The following is a 22156-nucleotide window of genomic DNA, read 5'->3' as shown; positions in this document are numbered from 1 at the left end:
CTATCATTAGGATGTGGAAGGAATGCTGGTATAAAGTTACTTCATGGCTTGACTATTGTTCACTTTCTTCACTAGGTTATGCTTATGGTTGTTTGTGTCAATTAGTTGCATTTTACCAAAGTTTCATTTCTGCATACAAATTGATTTCTCTCTCACCCAAATCACAATATGTTTATTTTTTTTAGACTTTTTCTTGACTTCACCTGGTCATATGGCAGTTAATACAGGATGCTTTTCCTGCGACATTGTTCTTACTGGTTTTATTTCAAAATTATGAAGTCCTCCTGAGAACTGGGCTTGACTGGCCTACAAATTTAAAATAACTGACCCAAATAAAGTGGCACAATGTGATTTTCAAGCCTGAACATGCGTTTTTGATTATGCAAGGAATTAAATGGGGCAATCTACTATACATGCATAAAGTGAGAAAGTTTATTAAGGAAAAAATAACATTCTCACAAAACTGAAAGAAAACTTAACAGCAGTGTTTAAATTGTAACAGTTCAGAATAATTTAAGCTAGTTCTATAAAAAAGACTTTTTAGCATAATGTTCTCTGCGTCAATAATACATGCATAATGTACTGTAGACAGATATTATGACCAGATTTGTGAAACTCATCTATTATTTAATTTTCTCATTTTGACACATAGTGATCAGTCCAATGAATTCAGATACGAGATCCCTTATCACCTGCAATCACTCAGCAGTGTTGTAGAAAAACACCCCAATTAACTCTGATTCAATTCTGCATGTTTGAACTAGCTAGCTATGCACCAGGCATTTTTCCAAATATTCTCAACTGAAAATCTCACAAGCACTACTAGATGCTTGTGATGTAAGCACCTCTTCAGCATGGTAAACTAAATGTTCTATGCCTAACCCTACAACCCATTAAAACAAACTGATTAAAATGATTGAGTTAAAGTAAGGGTCATAATAAATTGCCCTGCAATGGACACCATCCTACTTGGAGCCTGAGGTTGCCTCTCTACATTACTAAAATGAATAAATCAGTTTGAAAAGTGGATGTATGAATGGAACGGATATGTAATAATCAATAATGGTCAGCTTTTGAAATGTATTCCTCTAGAATATAACTGCATCATTATTTGCTGCTTCTATAAAGATAAAAAAAAAAACTTCATGTGTTTGAATAGTAATCAACGGTTATAATTTTAAAAAAAGCTTTAGTTAAATAAACAACATCTTTAATATATTATTATCTGAAATATAATCACCAGGTTTGTTCTTTTTTATATAAATCAGAGAAATCCCATAGCTGTTTAAAACCAGGCTTGGTCTTTATTTTCAAGGTGTTTTCTATGGCTCTGGGGTGCGAGTGACAAGGTGGTGTATTGGTTAATGCTGCAGCCCCACAGCTCCAGGCAAACTATGACTGAGTGCTGACCTGGTCACTTTGCATGTTGTTCTAACCACAGGGGTTTTCTTTTTTTCAGTAGCTTCAGTTTCTCCCCCCATCCTAATGCAGATCAGACTAACAGGAAATTATAATGTTACCCAGTTTGAGCAAATTTTGGTATGTGAATGAGTGTGCTCAGCAGTGGATTGGCTTCAGCTCCCTGTGATCTTGTGATACTGTAGAATGGGTAGTGTCCGAAATGAATATTAGGTTGATGGATCTGTCATGCAGTTAGTACAATGTAGTTGATCGTGCATTGAAAATTACAATCAGTTGGAGTGATGAGGTAATAGGATAAGCAGTTTCAGAAATGATGGATGCATATCTAAATAGCTTCCCAGTTTTACTGTTGTAAGCTCTAAACCCCTTTTTTACATTCTTGCCCAGCCATAATTTTATGTTCTAGTGTGCTTGCATTTATGGGGCAATATGAGAGGTATTCTTTCACACTCAAGTAGTGAAATGTCCAAGGTTTGGGCTTACCCGAATTGAGCCAAGTTGTACTTTTGCATCACCTTATCCCTGGTGTACAAGTATGTCGGCAGCACTAATCATTTAAAGTCTATTTAGTATTTTTAGGAGACCTTGACGTATGTGATCCATCCTGTGGTTAGTTAGAATCACGTATTGCATATGAAAGGAACTGTATTTGTGTGTTACTTTATAGAAGTTGGAGGGACTCTGCAGCCAAATAATGCCTACAGGTGTCCACACTGAATTGAAAAATTATTAATATCCCAACTGATTTAAGCTAACCTGTGCAATAATTTCTGCTTCTCAGTTGCATCTTTCATGGCTACTGTGTATCACAATGTATCCGTTATTTACAGAGATGCTTCTCACACCACAAGCCAGATGCTGCTATTATATGCTTTCCTCTAAACTGACTTCTTCAGTTCCAGTACCCTTGTGTTGCTCAGTACTATGGATCCAGTACAATTTGTTCTAGATATTATAAAAAAAAAAATCTGCAAATTTATCAGATATCTGCTGTTAGATTCCTTTTGCAACATGAATGCAAGATAAAAATTAACATGCAGTCACCTTAGCTGGCTAATATTTATCATGTTATTAATGTATTTACTCTAATCATATATAAATAATTAAGAATTTTAGGCTGAAAATGGTGTGAGCGGAGCGTGTGCAATGTGGACCATTGGGGTAGACTTCCAGTCATTAATTCATACTGATAGTAACCACTTCTTTTGATTTCAAAACCTGCCTAATATATATGGGTTAGTAGGCAGCTTGGGAATAGCTTGAGAAAACAATCGGTCAGACTTTTTTTAGGGTAACTAAAACATGACATCAGTAAAACTGTGCTTGAAAGGAAAACTTTACAAGTTTACAAACAAGGTAAGACAAGTTATTCTTTCTTGTTTGTTGCATAGTTGGAGTGATGAGATACAGTTTTTGGGCTGTTTGAGCTATGACTTTCTACATTAGTTTATCCTAAAATGTGATAGTTATTAGTGTTGCTGTCTTGCAGCTCCAGAGATCTAAATAGGCCACGTGTGAGTGTGTGCATCAGTGTACCCAGTGTCAGCCTGGCATCCTGTTTAGTTTGGGCCTTTCTTCATGGCTGAAATCCTCTATAGGTTTTGTTCCTTCTCTAAGGACAATTTTTTTTATAGTGAAATCCAGATACCTGACCCTGTGTTGGTGAAAACAGGATCAGATTTAGAATTTCTGAGGGGATGGGATGTAATCTTTATCAAAATCTTAATATAATTGGAGAATGTGATCAAGCTAGTAACTCACAAATAATGGGCACTTTTTCATGATAGTATTTAAAACATTGATCAAATATATTCACTTTTATTTCTCAGTGTTGCTGTAGTTAATTCATTCAGTTATGTCATTTACTCATTTTGAAGAGTACATTTAAACTGCAAGGCTTTGTTCCAGACTTGTACACTCCTTAAGCCAGTGTTATGTTTAATAATTCATGCTTGGTGCGAGGAGCTGCACCACAAAAATGGAGACGCGTCCCTGCGCATACTAGCTGGTAAAAACCAAGAAAGTACATTCTGGATCATTCTTTGCCTGTTTTTACCTGGTCACCTTGTTCAAAGCTTCCATTTATTCCTTGCACCTTGTCTTCTCTGTGTGTTGCATGGTTCCATTCAGGGTGTCACTGTCAGACATTGTTCAAACAAACAAGTCATGTTGGCAGCTTTTTAGGACTGTAGTTTTTTTAATGCTGCTGGAATAAGCTTTGACCCTCCTTGATGATGAACTGGATAGAGCAGATACCTGCTCTAGCTGTATAAATGTAATCATTTTCAGTTCTTCAACACAGATCCTGGGTTTGGACTGTAACTATCGACTTGTTGGGTTCTTCCACATTCAACTGGTGAAAGGGGTCTGAGCTTTCAGGGAATATGGCCACTCTTCACTGGAGTAATGATTATTTAGTTAATTTCTCTCCACTTTGAATCCATAAGCAGGACTGTCTCCTTCTGTTAGTAATTGCTTGAAGCCATATGGTGTTTAGTTATCCATCCATCCATTATCCAACCCACTATATCCTACAGGGTCACGGGGGTCTGTTGGAGCCAATCCCAGCCTACCATAGGGTGCACAAACACACACTCACACCCACACACCAAGCACACACTAGGAACAATTTAGAATCACCAATGCACCTAACCTGCATATCTTTGGAGTACCCAGAGGAAACTCACACAGACACGGGGAGAACATGCAAACTCCACGCAGGAAGAACTCGGGAAGCGAACCCGGGTCTCCTAACTGCGAGGCAGCAGCGCTACCCACTGCGCCACCGTGCCGCCGTTTAGTTAACCAGTTCATTGTGTATATTTTTTTAATATAGAAAATGACCAATACAATCAATGTGAAATATTAAAGAGCTATCTACTCCTCTCAAGTTCATAAAACGTATGCATAAGTGGCTTGGTGTTGCAGTAGTTAATGATGCTCCCTCTCATTTCTATGGATAAGGCTACTATTGCCAATTTAAATATTCTTGCCTTTCCACTATAATTAACATAATTGAGAGTATTCAGCCAAAGGACTGAAGACCTATTCAGTATGACATGCCCTCACTATATAAAACCTATTTTGGAAAGTTGAGATAATGTGTATATGAAAGAATGGATTATTTGTGACATTAAGGTTTCTTAAGAGTTGATAAGCGGTTTGATTCTATCCTACATCAAGCTCATGTTAAATGTTTATTTTTGCACTGTAATTTCTATTTTACCTGTTAAGTTGTTACAACACTCTGAGTGTACATGCAGTGAAAAGCTCCATACAGAAATAAAGTTAATTTTTGGTACTGCTCATCCTGCTCACTAATCCTATAGTCCTCTGTCACAGCCTTGACATTATACTCACCAGCATCCTGCTTTTAAATCTTGCATCTCTCCTGTGATAAAGAAAATAATTTTTGTCATCTATAAAATGCTGCCAGAGACCAATTACTAATGCATGATATGATACAGTTAACACTTTAATATACATGTTTTTTTATTCCAAGATCATTATTTCTTCGACGTGCATGTCAAGAGTCATTATTTTACAATGCTTTGTTATCAGGAAAACATTATTTGTCATCCATAACACAATTATATGGTTGAAGTGACAGATAAATGTATTTTTTCTTGAATCTCAAATTTAAGGTAAAGTACAATACAAGCTAGTTATCAAAATAGTTTCACATTGACCGGGGCCACTGTTCCAGAGAAGAAACTCTTCTATCAGTCTTAAAATCTTTGAACAAGAACTCTTGTCCCATTTGCCCTAACAAGTTCATCTTTGCCACATTTTAAAGCAATTTCACACAAAAACATTTTTAACTGTGGTGGGTTGGCACCCTGCTCAGGATTGGTTCCTGCCTTGTGCCCTGTGTTGGCTGGGATTGGCTCCAGCAGACCCCGTGACCCTGTGTTCGGATTCAGCGGGTTGGAAAATGGATGGATGAACATTTTTAAACTCTTGAATGGCAGTTTGGCCCACGAACCACGTGATTCACTAACAGAAACTAAATCTGGTGTTTGTGTCTAAATAATATCAATTTTCAAATGTTTTTTGTCAATAACTAAATACCTGTTCAGTGGTTGTGGTGTATAGCCACTTAAGGTACAGTTGTAAACACTTCAAAAGGACCAGACAAAAAACATGATCACAAGTATAAAATACAGTATATCACCTGATAAAAACTATTACTATATATCATTTTTATTAACGATTTCCAAATTAAACACAATGTTAATGTTTTCTAGACATTCACAACATTTTAGCAGCTTAAAGAAAATAGGCCTGCAAAATAAATGACGGTTTTAGTGCATAAATCATTTGTTTATCCTTCCCCAAATTACTTTTCCTAGTATATATTGTGCATCCTGTGGGGATATGATAAAAGATACAATCTTGTAGAAAAACACTATTATGATATTTTATATAAATATAAAAGAGAGACTGACTTTAGCGCAACATATAGAGTGTTTTTTATTTCAGTAACCATTTTTTGCTTATAACAAAAGTTGGCAGGTGCAAAGAAGTCCTAGCTAAGCAGAACTAAGCATTTGTTGCCAAAGGAGGCACAACCACTTATTCCTTTGTGCCATGCTTACCTGGTAAACTCGATCAAGTGTAGATAAAGGATATTAGGACTTTATTCATGACTTCAGTAAATCCTGTTTTTGTAATTCTCCGCAATCTCAGTTCAAGCAAATTCAGCAGGTGCTTTGGAAATGGGACCAAGACAGGAGTTTGGATCAGTTTCATACTTTTACAAGTTTTTAGAGTGGATGACTGTGTCACTCTAATACATGTAGCTCTTCTTAAAAACAGCAAATGACTAAACAGCCAGACACATTGCTGTTTCTGATTTATGTTTTGTGTTTACCTTGAAATTTAGGTTTTTTGCTACATTATGTCATTCTGTAGTAACATCAAGGATGAAGATGAAGAAACAATTGTTTATTCAATGCAGTGCTTCTGAAAGATAAAATGTTCAAATGAAATGGCTTTATGTGTTGCTTGTATACTCAGCCAGTGAAGAGGGTGAATAAAACAAAAAAGAAAAACATCTGCCCAACTGGGCTGAATCGCAAGGAAGCAAAGATCTTTTATGAATATGTATAGGGTAAACTGTATTGTTTGGGGGATCTGATGGAATGCTGGCATGAGTTTTAATGCAGACTCCTGAATGACTAATGATAGCATTAGCTTGAGGTCGAAGTTGCCATGGAACTGTGTATCTTATAGTAGTTATCACTGTTGCACCAGAATTTATTACCAGTGATTATTTGACTGTCTATTGTGTCTCATTTAAGTTGCTTCAAGTGTTTGAGTCGTATCCATTAAAAAAAAAAAAAAATGTTTTCTGAACTTGCTAATTTAAAAATAAGGCTGTGAAGAGAAGCAGCATATCCCAGCAGCTTTGGGGAAAAAGCAGAAATCATCCTCAGATAGGAGACTGACTCATTATAGGTCTGGAAAAACAAGGCTTTGTGTTTCTAAATTAACCTTGCCACTTGTATTAGAAATACATACATTTCTGTGATTATTCTGTATTAAAAAATTGTGCGAATAATTTAAATTACATGATTGTATTGAGAGGCAGTACTGCAATATTGAAGTTTTTTTCTTGCAGTCCTCAGAAGACCTTTCAGCAAAACAGGGGAAATCTCAAGCACAAGCATTGTAGAGCTGCAGGCAAAATTAAATTTCATTAACATCAGTTAACATACAAAATGACTGAATAAATTAAAGAAAATGTAAGTGTAATCTACTTCTAAAAGTAGGCTATTTCAGAATGCTTTTATCATACAATGTGTGCGAAAGTGCATTGGAGTGTGTTTAGGGCAGGTGTTTTCAGCTGTTTGATTTGGATAGATGAACTTGGAACTGCAGTAAATTCTTGTTTAATGCTCACAAAAATTAATCAAGGCCTTTGTCTGGCAGGCATAGATTTTTTTTTCTTGTGATGAAATGCTATAATTGCCCACGTTTGTCTTTCTGCTGTTTGAGAAAGACCACACCAGTCATGTGTCTCAGTGTCTTAACATTATGAAGCTATTGTACTGTGACACAATGTAAAAGATAAAAGTGATATCTTGTCAATATGCTTCAGGTTAATTAGAATTAGATTTATAATATTGTTTGAGGATCCTGATGTGGAAGGTTAGTCAGTGTTTCTTATTGTGGTATCCTCTCCTCCCCTTGAAGTTATATAGGGTTCTTAATGCAATGTTATTCATACTGAGTTATACATCATTATATGTGTGTTTTATGCACATTCTTAATGTATAATAAATGATAAATAATTGTGTGAAAAAGAATATCTTTTTTTAAATAAGAACATTATCAAAGATAGGGGGAGCTCTTGTACCATTATTAAAATTGGAATCATACTAAGGAGACCAAAATGGTAAGAGTTAATGAAAATAAATATAAAGTGTAACAAGGGGCAAATCACTATATCAATAATAAAGAGCAACAATAATTGCCTAATGATTATATGGCCCTTTATAGCATCATTTTTCCTGTTCTTGACTGTTTTAGTGGTGATTATTCCATTTGCTCACATAGCCCAAACTTAAACATATCTTAAGCATTCCTTTAGCTCTCCTCCTTCCACTGATGCTGGCCAGTTTTCTCCACCACTCGGCATTACCCCTAGCTGTCCTCCCAGTTTTATTTTTGATTAAACTCTGTTGAAAACTTGTCTTTAAAGACCCATTTCAGGATCAATTTAGGGTTTTTTTTTACAATTGTTACTTGCATGTCTCTTCAGAATAATAGAAACCTTTCAAATTAGTGGATGGAATCTCCAACTGAATCTGCTGGTGTGAGTGTGAAAGGTCTTGAGCTATTTACTAGAATGTAGGATAGAGAAATGCAAATGTGAAGAATGGCTGAGGTCTTTAATCAGACTGTTCTTCTTAGGCAGAATGTGTTATGTATGTCTGGAACAGAAGGCCGCTGATACTATTCTGTGCTGCCTTCATTCCATGTTATTTCTAGGTTCAGGACAATACAATATATGTGGTAGGAACTTCAGAATGTGGCTCCCTCTGGTAGTGCCAGGTGTCTGTACATCCTTGAGTTACCTATTGTTCAGCCCCTGAACACAGACAGATAGACACCAAATGTCCAAAACACACACGTTTAATTTCTTTTCCTTAACACCACCACACAGTGCCTTAATAGCCACAAATGCTCACAGTCCCTTCTTTTCACAAGTCTGTCGCCGTCACTCCTCCTCTCACAAGCTCTGTCTTCTTCCTCCTGAATATGGCTCGACCAAGGGAATGAGGCAGCCTCCTTGATACTGTCCCAGATGTGCCCCTGGTGCTTCGTGACAATCTTCCAGTGGCACTTCCTGGTGTGGCAGAATTGCTGCATGAGCACCCAGAAGCACTCCGGGTGTGCCTAGAATTTCTTCCAGCAGCACTTCAGAGTGTAGCAGAAGTGCTGCAATCCAGGGTTCCACAATCCTTTGGGCGCCGCCTGATGGGGGCCACAGGCCCCAACAGGGTTGACCTTCCATGCTCTGATCCCATGGCCCCCATGCAGACCAGGGCGGCTGCCTTCTCATGGTCCAGGGGAGGTATTGTCCCCAGCCATCCACCATACTATAAACCCTAAAGGGCTAGGAGTTGTGGACAAACAGCAGGCTGTTTGCCCTACACTGGTTGGGAAATATTGATGCTTCTTATTTATACTTTCTGTCTGAGACTGTTGGTAGTTACAAAGTTAAAAACTCTGCCATGTTGTGTTCACTGCACTCAGACATTGTGTATTGACATTTTGTTACCCTCCACCAGTCCAATCCCCTTTTTTTGAAATCTGACAGTCATCATGACTTTCATCCTGGCCACCTATTAGAGACAAGAGAAATTTTGAAACCGCATCATGACTGTTTGAACCTACACTTCCCTTTCATCTACCCTCTCACAACAGCATATTTAAAAATGTAAAGAAACTAACTTTTGTTTAATTTAGCATAAAGCCAAGAAACGTTTACATGCATGCAGTCTTACAATCTTTAAAAAAAAAAACCTCTGCCCTCTTGCCATTTTTTTATCAGTTGTGCAGCCTGGAATTTTGTTGATTTAAATTTATTAGCTTTGCTTCAGAGTTAAACATTGCTTGTTTTACAGAGATTTTCCTTGACAAGAAGAAAATATTCCAATTATGCTGTCATTTATTTTTAAACTCGTACAGTTCATGGTTGAGGAGGGTGTCAGTATTGTGCAAATTGTGTAAATGGGTGCTAATGATAAATTAATACAAATTAAATTAAAAAAAAAAATGGTATTTTAAGTATTTATACCTAGGTCCAGTACATTGGTCAGCCAACCTTTGTCTTTAGTAATTCTTTGGGCCCTATATATTATGATGGCACAGTGTTTGCTAATTCCACTTTCAATTTAGTTTATTCATATCAAGTAATTGGAGAATAATAAAAGACAGTAACTTTCAGGTCTTGGTACAAAATTTAGATGGTGTTAAGTTGTGTCTCCCTATAAGTGAGACATTTAAGGAAATGTATTTTTCATTTTGATCCACTGCAAAGTTGGTCTGGCAGGATATTTTGGATCACCCTCCTTTCCCAACATAAACCTCTTCCTCTGTGTCAGCTTTCTGGCAAAGAGTTGAATGTCTTTTTATAGTATTTATTATTATTGCACCCGTTTAATCAGTTCTACAGTCCTGACAAGAGTCTTCCCACCATATTAAATAGTGTTACCATACTGGTTTGCACTCAGGCCTGGAAGGTGCTTAACACAGTTTCAGAAGTTGCAGGTAAGTATACTAGTCTACTTCAGATAAACAGACAGGTGAAAATAATTAAAATGTTGATTGAAACCACCTAATCTCTGAGCTTAGTTTATATCAATATCTGTCAACGTGATGACACATTATATTCTCAAGGTGTGTAAAAACTAACCAAGACACTACATAACGTTTAGTAGCTAGATGTCACTAGCATATTTTACTAATGATCTGAGCAGTACTCTGTCTGTTGGGCACTGTGGAAGGATTAGGCTATTTCTCACTTACTGTGGGAATAGCCACTTTCAAATGCAGAAGATTCTGTCAAGAGTGGGTGGAGAAGAGTTGGTGGAAATGTTATTAAAATGCCAGACACCAATGTGTGAAATGGCCAGATAGATGATATAGAGACATGGTTGAGCGAGCTAAGGGTCAGGATATACGAGTCTGAATAAAAACAAATAGAGCGGGTTAGTGGCTTTTAAAAAGGTCACAGCATGAGAAATAATTGTAGGAAAAGGATAAAAATAAAGCTTAGCTCAAAATATGAGAATGCCGATCCAAAACGCAAGGAACAAAATGAAAAACTAAGCCAATTGACCTGCAGAAAGGCCAAGCCTTAGTGACTTTGCTTAAACATTAGGCGGTTAAACTCAAGTGGTCCCAAGAGATGCTTAAGTAATTGTCCTTACTACAAAATGGCAAGTGAGACCCGTGTTAATAGTTAAAAATCAATCAATGGTCATGACCAAGGTTGTGGTCATATGTAAGGCATTACATGTATGAGTGACCCCAACAACAGTGCTAATTACTGCATTTACTTTCTGTTCATAGCTACTGCATATTAGCATCTATTCACTCTGTTTGAACAGACACAAAGTGTTACAGCTGTAGGACAGTGGAGTTCAGAGTGTCATGATTTGATGGCAAAAATACACAGCCATAGTTTAAAATGCAAATAAATTATTATTAAAGAATAACTGTTATATGATGCCTGTTATCAAATTAAGCATAGCAATTATTTAAATATATAATTTTTATTCATGCATAAAATAACCTTTTTAAATCTGTTCAATTCGGTTCAGAGTTGAGGTGGCTCTCAGCCTGTGCTGGAAACCTGTGATGCAAAGCAGGAGCTGTTTGGGGACAAAGTGGTGGTTGATTGTAGCAAGTCGTGAATATTATTTGTTTAGCAGGAAAAGCTAATTATTTGACATTTACAAAACTGGCAGTCTGTAAACCAGTCTTTTTTCATCCATAACAATATTTTGGTGTTGGCTCACATGTGACTTTCTCTTTAGGCTCTTGCATTTGCTACCTTTATGGCTTTATGTTTGATTGATTTTTATTTATTTATTTTCAAAACCTTTCACATCTTAAGTTTTCTTTTGCCCATGGAATTAGCTATTTTAGCTCACCCATGCACCATTTTTCTTGCACCATCTTCTGCCAGTGTGTCCTCACTAACCTAATAGAGGGTGCTTACAGATTCTAAGAACATTATCTTATTTGAGAATAACACACTTCTCCATGTGAATGTTATCAGGTGCCCCTTCCTGTTCATTTTTAATTTTAATGAGTATATGCTAATTTTTACTGTGACATCCAACTCGAGCAACATCATGGACTGGTATAGCGTTCTAAGGTGTGGCTAATTTAGAGACCTATCTCTTGATCAGTTCCAGAGATATGGTATGTTGCTGCCTTTAGAGTATTTTTTTTCTGAATTCATCTTATCCCTAGCATTATTAGTTATATATAACACTTGCTTTGGCTGTGGTTATGTAGCAAAATGTTAAATACATTAAAGCAAAAAGTAGAGTATGATTAATTCCTTTTTTTGAATAATAAAACATGTATTCTGTTTGATATTTAGGCTTTGTAAATGTCTTACAGTATGTGTGAAGGTAAGAAAAAAACAGTACTTTCCTCCAAGAATTTTATAAGTAGTAGATTTTCTGGATTGCCGGAGTGCACCTTTCATCACATATGCTGAAACACTAGAGATGAAGACAAGAAAGTGTTAAGGGATCATTATTATTTGGCAAATAAAGTACCTCGGTGATTGTTTTAACTTTTCCTTTACATGCAGGAATGGGATTTAAGAAATTACAGTAGCTAAGGGCAACTGATTTGGTTAAAAAATCAATAAATTAACTAAGAGAGTGTAGGCTGTGGAATGTACAAATCTGCACGATTGTCATCACTAACAAGGCATTAGTAGAAGATTGTGTGACTTTAACGTTACGGGTTAATTCCCAAATGTGCAAGTGAAGACAAAAGTAGCATGAGAGGCTTGAGTTTGAAACATGGTCAATATGTCCTTCAGTATTCTGATAATCAGTGTCAAAGGAGTTCTTGCCTGTTCCCTCACCAACAATCAAAACTGAAAAATGCTACAATTTTCCTGTTCATTTGAAATGCTGCATTCTTTTCTAGATTACTTTCACCCCAGAAAATTGTAAATGTGACCCCCTTGAGACCACTTTATAGCATTTCAATTTGCTGAACCACAGTATACAGTATATCTGATTTCAGGTCAGTCTGATTATATGGATCTTTTTAAAAGACTTTTTTGTGAAATCAGTGGCTGAATGTATATAAGGCTTGCTTAAAGGAATACATTTGTAGCCTCAAAGGGTGGTGGGTTTTACAGGTGCCAAATGTTGAGTCTTACAAGATAAAACCTCTGAGCAGTCTCTGACAATTTTATGGCAGGAAAACAAAGTATGTTTTTGAAAGTGAGGGAAATTAGAATATGAAGTAACTAAAAGAGCCCCTAACTTTGGAAAGTAAAGGGAGGTGACAGGTACAAGATGTCAGCTGAAGACAACTCATTCAGGCCAGGGGTGTTTTAGGATGAACTCTCACCTCCAAGTCACTGAGGTGAGAAAGATGCTGCTGTAATGAGTTTGTGCTCATAAATGTTAGTAGATTTTGGAAAATTAAGCCGTATAACGGATCAAGTTTGACTTATAGTTGGTCTAAGCCTGGATATGTGTGGGTATACCATGGGTACCTGAGGGCAGTCTGTAAAACAGCACAGAAATTATGAACATGGAAGGATGCACAAAGGGGGGCAGTAACAATTCCTTAGTAAAGTATGTTTTGTTTTCTTAAAAGCTGATGTATTATAACATTTTCAGAGTAATGTTGCATAATGGCTGTCATAGTATTAAGATTAGCTCCGTACTTAGCCATATGTTAATATAAAAAATATAGTTTTTATAAATTTTATGTTTAATTATATGAAATCAAGCAAATAATCCAAAATGTATTACAGTCATACAGCTGCTTTTAGTTCTGTGACAACAGTATTGCATACGCTGTCCTCATTTGCTACAAGTGTTTTTACTGATATGAGTTATGTTTGTGATTGTCTTCTGTGGCATAAGTAACATTTACCTAGGGTGATGATATTTTCTCTGGGAACATTTTTGTTTAAAGGTCTGTTGAGAGTTTACCTGACTACAGTGTGTATCATTGCTGTTTGAATTGTTCCCAGGGACTTTGAGGTAGGGTGGCTAATTGACACAAGATTCAGTAGGTCTCCAGGGGAGTAAAAACGGGTAAATCCTTTTGAGAAAACTAGCAGCAACTACAGTGGCTGCACATGAGCACCATTCTACAGCCTACTTTTGTACCCACAACATCTGCTTTGAAAATAATAAAAAAATCTGCATTTTTTATACAGATGCATAGTTATCAACTTACAACTGATTAAAATGTATATTCAGTCCAGTTAATTTACATATACTGTACTGTAGCTATGATGCAAGTTTAGGAATATAACTAACACTACAGTGGTAGACTGCTGTGTTTTTGTTCAGCTAGGAGAATCACAACCCACTTATCACCTAGTACTGTACAATGGGAAAGGGATATACTATCTTACTTCAAAAACGTGGAGCAATCCAGACTTTTTACAGTTTACCAGACACTTGTGAATGTCGTCTTCAGTACAGTTCAGTAAATGAACCTGCTGTCCCTTTTCTAACCTTTTGGATATTTTGGTATCTCTGACTAATTACTTTTTATTCAAACTTTCTCTTCTTTTCTTCTACTTTTGGCATGTGAATTTATTGCCAATAAATTAATTTCAAATAAACCAACGCATTATTTTAAAATATTTTTTAACTATTGGTATCAATAGCTAGTACCCAGTATCAATAATCAAACAATATTAATGCATCAAATTGAAATCGCTATTTTAAAGAAAATAGCAATATGGAATGTCAGTAATGTTGTCAGTTCTAGCAAAGCTATTTCTGAACCTGAGATTAAGGAACCAATGGATATCAAAGGAAAAATATATATTTTTTAAACTTTCCCTACATATTCTACATGTATGATATATACTATATAAAAATATGTATGCATAAATGAATATGCATTTGTAAATGTATGTGTATGTATATTGTAATAGGAAAGGACCAGGACAAGCTAAGCAATTGGTAAAATCCCTTTTTAATAAATGAAAAGAAAATAAATGCTAAAATAAACAGCGTCAGCCATCAGTTATACAAAAGTCAGTACCTTATAGAAAAATATACTCTGAGTAAGAGCTCCTTCTTCCTCAGCTACAGGTCCTTGAACTGGTCAGTTTATATTGGGAGGATTTCAGAAGGGGTGCGGCTGTGGAGGAAATGATATCAGAACTGCACTGGAAAGGAGAGAAGGTGTTAACAACCACATCCCTTCTTGGTAAGGAGTGACATTGTTTACCGTATTAGAACCCTGTAGGTTTTCATAAAGCTCTCATGTCTTATAATGTACAGAATATACATGTGTAAAAGAACACAAACAGATGGATCAGAGTGGCTATGATCATGGGCTATAAATTGTTCTGCAGTAGGCTTTGTAAGGTCTTTGACCTTAGTTGCTCAAATGTGCTCCCTCTAATGGCCTGGTAGTTACCTCCATGTTTCACCAATAAGTAGAGGAATAAACCAGAGAAGACCATTCATTCAATTGAGCCCGTTTGTTTAGCTATTAGCTAAGTTATCTTAATATCTCATTGAGATGCTTCTTAAAGGATGTTAAGTTTCCAGCTTCAACCTATGCTCAATGTAAGCTGTGCACCTTTTTTCAGGGTGTTGCACAGTGCTTTCAAACTGCCGCACAACTGTTATCCCTTTTGCCCTTCTCCGGCACATCACAGTTTAGCTGCTGTGCACTATTGCACTATTCACCTGCCCATGGTCATCCATTATTGTTAATGTACCTGCTGTGCTTGAAACACCACGGTGGACCCCAACCCACCAGCTCGTCAATTGTGTGACGGTGCTTTGTGTCAATCAAAGTTTCAAGAGGACCAGATACTCATAGACTTGATTTTGGTTCTTTGTGGATCCCACTCTACCCTCTGCTCGTCAAATCATGTCTTAGTGTCCCAAAGCTTCAAGGGGGAGCTTGTAGAATAAATCTGTATTAGATGGTGAGTATTAGCACATTTGTTATTCATATCCATTCAGTACAAAAAAAAAATTAAGAGGGAGTATTTGCTTCAACAACATGAAACCATAGTTTGTCCTTATTCCTGTGACTCTCTGTGGAAATATTTGCTTCCTGGATTCAGTCAAAGTGGACTTTCCACTGGTGTTCTCAAGTACTGTACATGATTCACCCTAAAGTTAAATTAATGCTCTATTGGAAGGATCATTCTGCAATATTGAGGTTTTGTTTGATGACCTATAGGAGACACAGAGTGTTAGGATGAAATGGGAGGGCCAGTGGGATTCAATTATTTGGGTTCTTTTGAGTGTGAATGTTGTGAGGTTGAGAGAGAGAGAGAGCAAGTACTCCTATTTTGCCTTTACATTTCCAGTAAGTTTATACACTTCAGTCATCCTTGAACATGATTCAACCACTTTTGGAGTGGTGTCTGTGTGTCAGGATGAGAGCTGATAGATACAATAACTCAAAACTGAACTACTTAACCAGAACAACACTTGGCACAGGTATTAGTACTGTAAAAAGTATGAAGCCAATTGATGTGCAATATCACCTTAGTAGATTTTGATCTAGAATAATTTTTTTATTTACAGCACACTTAGAAAGGAGGATATACATTTTTTTATCAAAATGTGATTTTTTTCCTTTTCATTCAATATTTTACTGCTAAAATCATAGCTTTGTAGGTAAGTGACGTACTGAACAAATACTTTTTTAAATTCATAATAATGTTCTTGAAAAAGTGCACACATGTGTGTTAAAATATGCCCACTGGCTATAAGCTGTTACCAACGAGTATAGATTAAAAGGTTGAATTTTGTCTTGAACTGCACAAAGAAATTCAGCTGAAGTATTTGACCTTATAAATCATGCAGATAATGTTACTATGGGGTTCAGATTCACAAACAAGTAACCTAAAAGGCAGACCTTTAATGGCAAGATAAGGACTGGGCACATGCCATTCTTTCAGAGGGAAGGCTGAACTGGAGAACAGCAAGGTCAAAGAGTAGCTTTTCAGTTGAATTTCTAGAAAGCACATCTACAGTATTAAAACGCCTACTTCCCTGGATGACCAAAGTGCGTTACATGGCTTTTAGTAGGCGTACTTGGCTAAATGGCCTTTTTGTGTTCTGAAACACCTTTTATTCGTTTGACAGTTTTGCTTGGTGGTAAATGCTAGAATGGATTTTTTCTTTCCATTTCACTTGGTGCTCTGCATTTTTATTTTATAAATGCACCCTGCATGTACCTGTCCCTTGCTCTGTAGATTTGACTGGACTGATTGAATACATTTATCACAATGCTGTGTGCAGCTGGCAGCTCCCAACTTAGGAACTTTTCCGACTCCACATATTTTTTTTTGCTGTACATGTGGTTAAAGTTTTTTTCACCTTGTCAGCCACAACAAGCTGACATTTTTGCTTCTGCTTAATAATATTTAATATTTATATAATATAATTATAATTAGATAGAATTACTTATTAATTAGAATAAATAAGTACAGCACAAGCATAGACCTATTTTACTTGGTCACCACATCTTTTTTTATTACTAGCCTGTTAATAGTGAGTCAGTATGGTGGTACATTAGTTATGTTTTCTGAGCCATAACTTGTTAGGTTCAATTTCTAATTTTATATTAGTTTTCTCCTTTATCTCTAGTTTTCTGTCATGTGACACAGACATGTGGATAGGGCAAGCATCTCTAAATGACACTCTTCTAAAAGCTCATGCAAGTGTAACTGAGTTTGTGTGTAGCTGGATGCCTTCTATGCAGTTGTTAGCCTTTCATCTGTTGCTTTCAACTTAACATTCAGCTTTAAGCAGCCATGACCAGGAAATGCATATTAAGAATCAGTTGCATATATGAGGCTGGGTATTGTCGTGCACCAGGAGGGACCCAGGACCCCACTGCACCAGCATAGTGTCTGACAATGGGTCCAAGGATTTCAACCCAATACCTAATGGCAGTCAAGGTGCTGTTGTCTAGCCTGTAGAGGTCTGTGCACCCCTCCATGGATATGCCTCCCCAGACCATCACTGACTCCCCACCAAACAGGTCATGCAGAACGATGTTACAGGCATCATAACATTCTCCACGACTTCTCCAGACCCTTTCACCTCAGGGTGAACCTGCTCTCATTTGAGAAATCCACAGGGCAGCAGTGGTGTACCTGCCAATTCTGGCATTCTGTGGCAAAAGCCAATCAAGTTCCACGGTGCCAGGCAGTGAGCACAGGGCGCACTAGAGGACATAGGGCCCACAAGCCACCCTCATGAAGTCTGTTTCTGAATGTTTGGTCAGAGACATTCACACCAGTGAACCTTCTAGCAATGGCATGTATTGATGTGCCATCCTGGAAAAGTTGGACTACTTGTGCAACCTCTGTAGGGTCCAGGTATTGCCTCATGCTACCAGTAGTGACACTGACCATAGCCAAATGGAAAACTAGTGAAAAAACAGTCAGAAAAGATGTGGAGGGAAAAATGTCAATTGTCTCCACCTGTTAAACTATTCCTGTTATGGGGGATCATCTCATTGTTGCCCCTGTACTGCACCTGTTGTTAATTTCATTAACACCAAAGCAGCTGAAACTGATTAACAACCCCGTCTGCTACTTAACTGACCAAATCAATATCCCAGAAGTTTCATTGACTTGATGATATACTGTACTCTGATTAAAAAGTGTTCCTTTAATTTTTTTGAGCAGTATATTTTATTGTTATCCATATTACAGTAATGTAATATCTTTAAAAATATGAAACTGTTTTTTCATGGAGTCAGTTTATTGATGTTTCTTTTTTAGTGTCGATATTGTGTTAAGTGATATTATTCTAAGCCCAGATCACGGGGGTCTGGTATGACTCCTTAGGGTAGTGGATTAGTAGTGTAATAATATATAAAAGCAACAGGAGCAGCACCTTTAGGTAGTACAAACTGTTTAAAACAACAACTACCTTAGCACCAAGAGAAAAGGAGATGGATTTGTCAAAGATGAGGTGCACCCTGTGGAGATGAAGAAGCTATCAAGAGCACAGATGACAGGGGAAAAGACACCTTTGTTTTTAGTGGCATAGTATGCTGCATAGTTCACTTAGTAATGATGTGAGAAAAAGTATATGTGTGTAAGTTGAGCTCAAGGGTTGCTTTTGTTTATTTTGTATTGTATTTTGCATTTTGTGAGCGTGATACGTTAATGTTAAAGATAAAAAAGTAAAGCCCTAACTTTTCACACATTTAACATGTTGCAATTAAAGAAATGTGAAAACAAGCTTCTGTAATTGAAACTGGACATTTTTGATTTTCTTCTTTCCCCAAGGAGAATACACAGCTGAATTAGCATTTTTTTCAAGATAAGGTTGTTGAAATATTCATATTTAGTTGAGGTAATTGGAAGTCTTGCCCATAAATAAATAAAGCTTATTCATTCATTTTCTGAATTTACTTCTTCTAGTATTGGATTGTGGAGAGTCAGAACCTGTGATAGGTGTATTGGGTACAAAGCAGGAGCACAGGGTGGCACATTCATGCATACCCAGACACTCAGTGATACAAGGTCAATTCATTCCCTCATTTTCCACACCAGTTTATTGCAATGCAAAGTCAAAGAAGGCCAGAACCATTTCTATGGTATGTAGTATGTAGTGCAGGAAGCACCTACGGGTATGATGACAGTCTATTGTAGAGCACGCTCCTAATGAGAAAAATTTAGAGCTGCCAGTCAAGTTAAGCTATACTCTATTTTTTTGCTATGTGGGAAGAACCTGATACACTCCAAATAAAATCCAGTACCCCAGGACACTGTAACTACATGAAATTTGAAAATGAGAAAAAAACAACCCATACAGGTACTGACTGTGCTTGAATTTAGACCCAAGTTTTATGAGCTGTGAGACCACATGTCATTTTGCTGCATCAGACAACTTTCTCAGACCTGTTTAGTCTAGTTCAGGGTCATGGGAGAAACAAAAAAACAGTCCTAGTAACACTGGATGCAAAACAGGACCTCTCATTGTCTTTACAAGACACCTTTCCATCACAGGGCCAATTTATGCACACATCTATTCTCACATGGGGTCAATTAACAATCACCAGTTATCCCAGCCTGCATGTTTTTGGGATGTGGAGTCAAAGCAAAGTACCTGGAGGAAAACTGGGTACATTAGGAGATTTCCACATGGATGAGAACCAGGTACAAGGTTTGAATTTGGGAACCTGGGTCAATAAGGCAGCATCACTATTCACCATGTCAGGCTAATGAAGAAAGACACATTTATTAAAAGAAGGAACGTGTTTAGTAATGCCCTATAAATAGATGTGTGTTAGTTGTCTAGTAACAGTTTTAGCCACTTTAACAAAAGACTAACCATATGTAAAATTAAATTCATCATGTCATCAGCAGTGTTAGTTGGATGCTTCCTCAGCTGGAATGAAAAACACAATCAAAGAGTAAAAAATGTACAAGCATGTTTGAATTTACAAGTCAAGGGATGGATGTAAATAATAAATGAAATGCACAAAGCCTCTTAGCAAAACTTCTGAATATCATGGCTCGTGAACACCATTTAAAATGTCAAACTGCCTGGCTGTGTTCCTTCTGTGAGATTAGCCATGAGGCATTCTCACTGTGCCAGTGTACAATTTAACCCATGCAACCATGGAGCAAGGCATTCTTTGCAAACATAACCCACATTATATTTTATAGAATTTATTTATATTGTGCAGAGTAGCAGTAGTACAGAGTACAGTGAAATGCTTACTTGAATGTTTGATAAAAATGTATTTAAATACATAACTTCATTTTATTTAGAAAAAGCAAATCGGCTTACTTGATCTACCTCCACCTTCCCCCAGTTTCCATTCATTCCGGTATTCTCCATAGTTTGTCATGGAGGCATTGCAGAACAAGAGCACAAACTCTCTAGGCTGAACTCTGTGCCCAGAAATGATAGGCCTAGTGTTTTCTTCCTGTGTAAGGTTATGTAGTAACATCCTTGTCTGGACAAATATTATGAGAGGAAGACCCTCTTGTCATTTTTGAATGTATCAGATGTACTGTACCTGAAGGCAAAGAAAATGGAAGATGTCTGTTAAAACCACGTTTTACAGATTTTCAACTACATTTCCACATTGGACTCTGATGAAACCATGTCCATTTCTTATCTTGTATTGAACACCAGAGCTATTTTCTAAAAAGAACACCATGATTACTCAAACAGATAAACCATAAAAAAATACTGCATACCAACAAATTTCCAGTTGTTCAGAAAACCTTATGACATGTTTTACAGGCTACAAACACTTAAAACAACAATGGAATTTCTGTTTTATAGCAAGTGCAATGGCATGCATACAGTTTGGTTTATAACCTTATTGCACAAACTTTGCATTATTTTAAATTGATTTATAAATTAACAAATAACCCGTAAACTCAAAAACACTTTGCCTTCCACCAATTCTTCCAATCCATTGTACCTGAGCCTTTGGCAGATGTGGACTAATCAGCTATTTATTGTTGTGACACCATGAATGTGTGACATGGTGCAGCAACATATCTAATGTCATTGTGGTCATGGTGTAGGAGTTAAACAGATCTACCATGTTGTTGTATTATCAAGAAAATGACATTCTTTTTGCATGTGACATTTCAATGAATGCTCCTCTATCTGTTTATCTAATAACTGTTAAAGAAGCAGCTTTAATGCACGCTATTGAAACTTTTTTCAGGGGGAGCAGCCATGGACTTTGCAACAACTCCCCCTGGATGCTAGTTGGCAACCTCCCTGGGTTGGAGCAGTGCCTCGGTTTCCCGCAAGGCTCCATGGGAATTGGAGTTGGGTGTAGCCCTGTTGGGTCCCGCAGGTGCCGCCAGGGGGTGCTGCAGCGGGGACTCCTGAGCCCTTATGGGCAGTGTTTTCGCCACACCCAGAAGTGCAGCTGGAACTCAGCAATCAACCACCTGGAGCACTTCCGGGTGGACTATAAAAGGGACCAGCAGCCACCACTTAGGGACCCTGAGTCGGGAGGCGGAGGATTATGCTTGCCAGAAGGAGTGGTGGTGGAAAGAGGAAGAGTGTTTTGTTTTGGTGGTCTGCTTTGGGACTGTGTTGTGCCTGTGAGACACAAGGAGGACGTGGCCCACAGGTGAAGAAATTTAAATAAAACATTTATTTGCTTTTATTACTGTTCATCCCGTGTCTGTCTGTGTCAGGTCAGGCGCCAATATAGCACCATTTGTTACTATATATATATATATATATATATATATATATATATATATATATATATATATATAACTCTCTTGATAAGTGCCTTTATTTTGGTTATGAAATATTTTGATTGACAAGGTGAAGGTTTTTGTGAAGTGACTGTAGCATGATATATTTACTATAAGTGAAATATTTCCCAAATTTAAGAGATACCTATTCATAAAATACATTTATATTGTAGTACTTGCATTTTCTGCACAGAACAAATGATTCTTGAGATTGCTCTCATGTTTTTAGTATTAAAATAGATATTTTATTGG

The 22156-nt window shown here is 37.1% G+C and overlaps 1 protein-coding gene across 6 annotated transcripts in view; it reads left to right on the top strand.

Moving 5' to 3' along the window:
- The window catches only part of ppp3ca (protein phosphatase 3, catalytic subunit, alpha isozyme), a 442233-nt gene that overhangs the window by 8370 nt on the left and 411707 nt on the right, over window positions 1-22156 (top strand). For 3 of the 6 annotated variants that reach the window (XM_039774414.1, XM_039774413.1, XM_039774409.1), the window contains exon 1: window positions 14805-14877. The exons of the other annotated variants lie outside the window; for them this stretch is intronic. In XM_039774414.1, the coding sequence (XP_039630348.1) occupies window positions 14820-14877 (58 nt within the window). In that variant the 5' untranslated portion in view covers window positions 14805-14819. Of the gene's footprint in view, window positions 1-14804; window positions 14878-22156 lie in introns of those variants that run through there. 6 annotated transcript variants of the gene reach the window in all.

Source organism: Polypterus senegalus, chromosome 13, assembly GCF_016835505.1.
Source record: "Polypterus senegalus isolate Bchr_013 chromosome 13, ASM1683550v1, whole genome shotgun sequence".
Classification (NCBI taxonomy): Eukaryota; Metazoa; Chordata; class Cladistia; order Polypteriformes; family Polypteridae; genus Polypterus; species Polypterus senegalus.
Note: the sequence above shows the minus strand (reverse complement) of the source record. Positions and strands in the feature narration are given on the sequence as shown.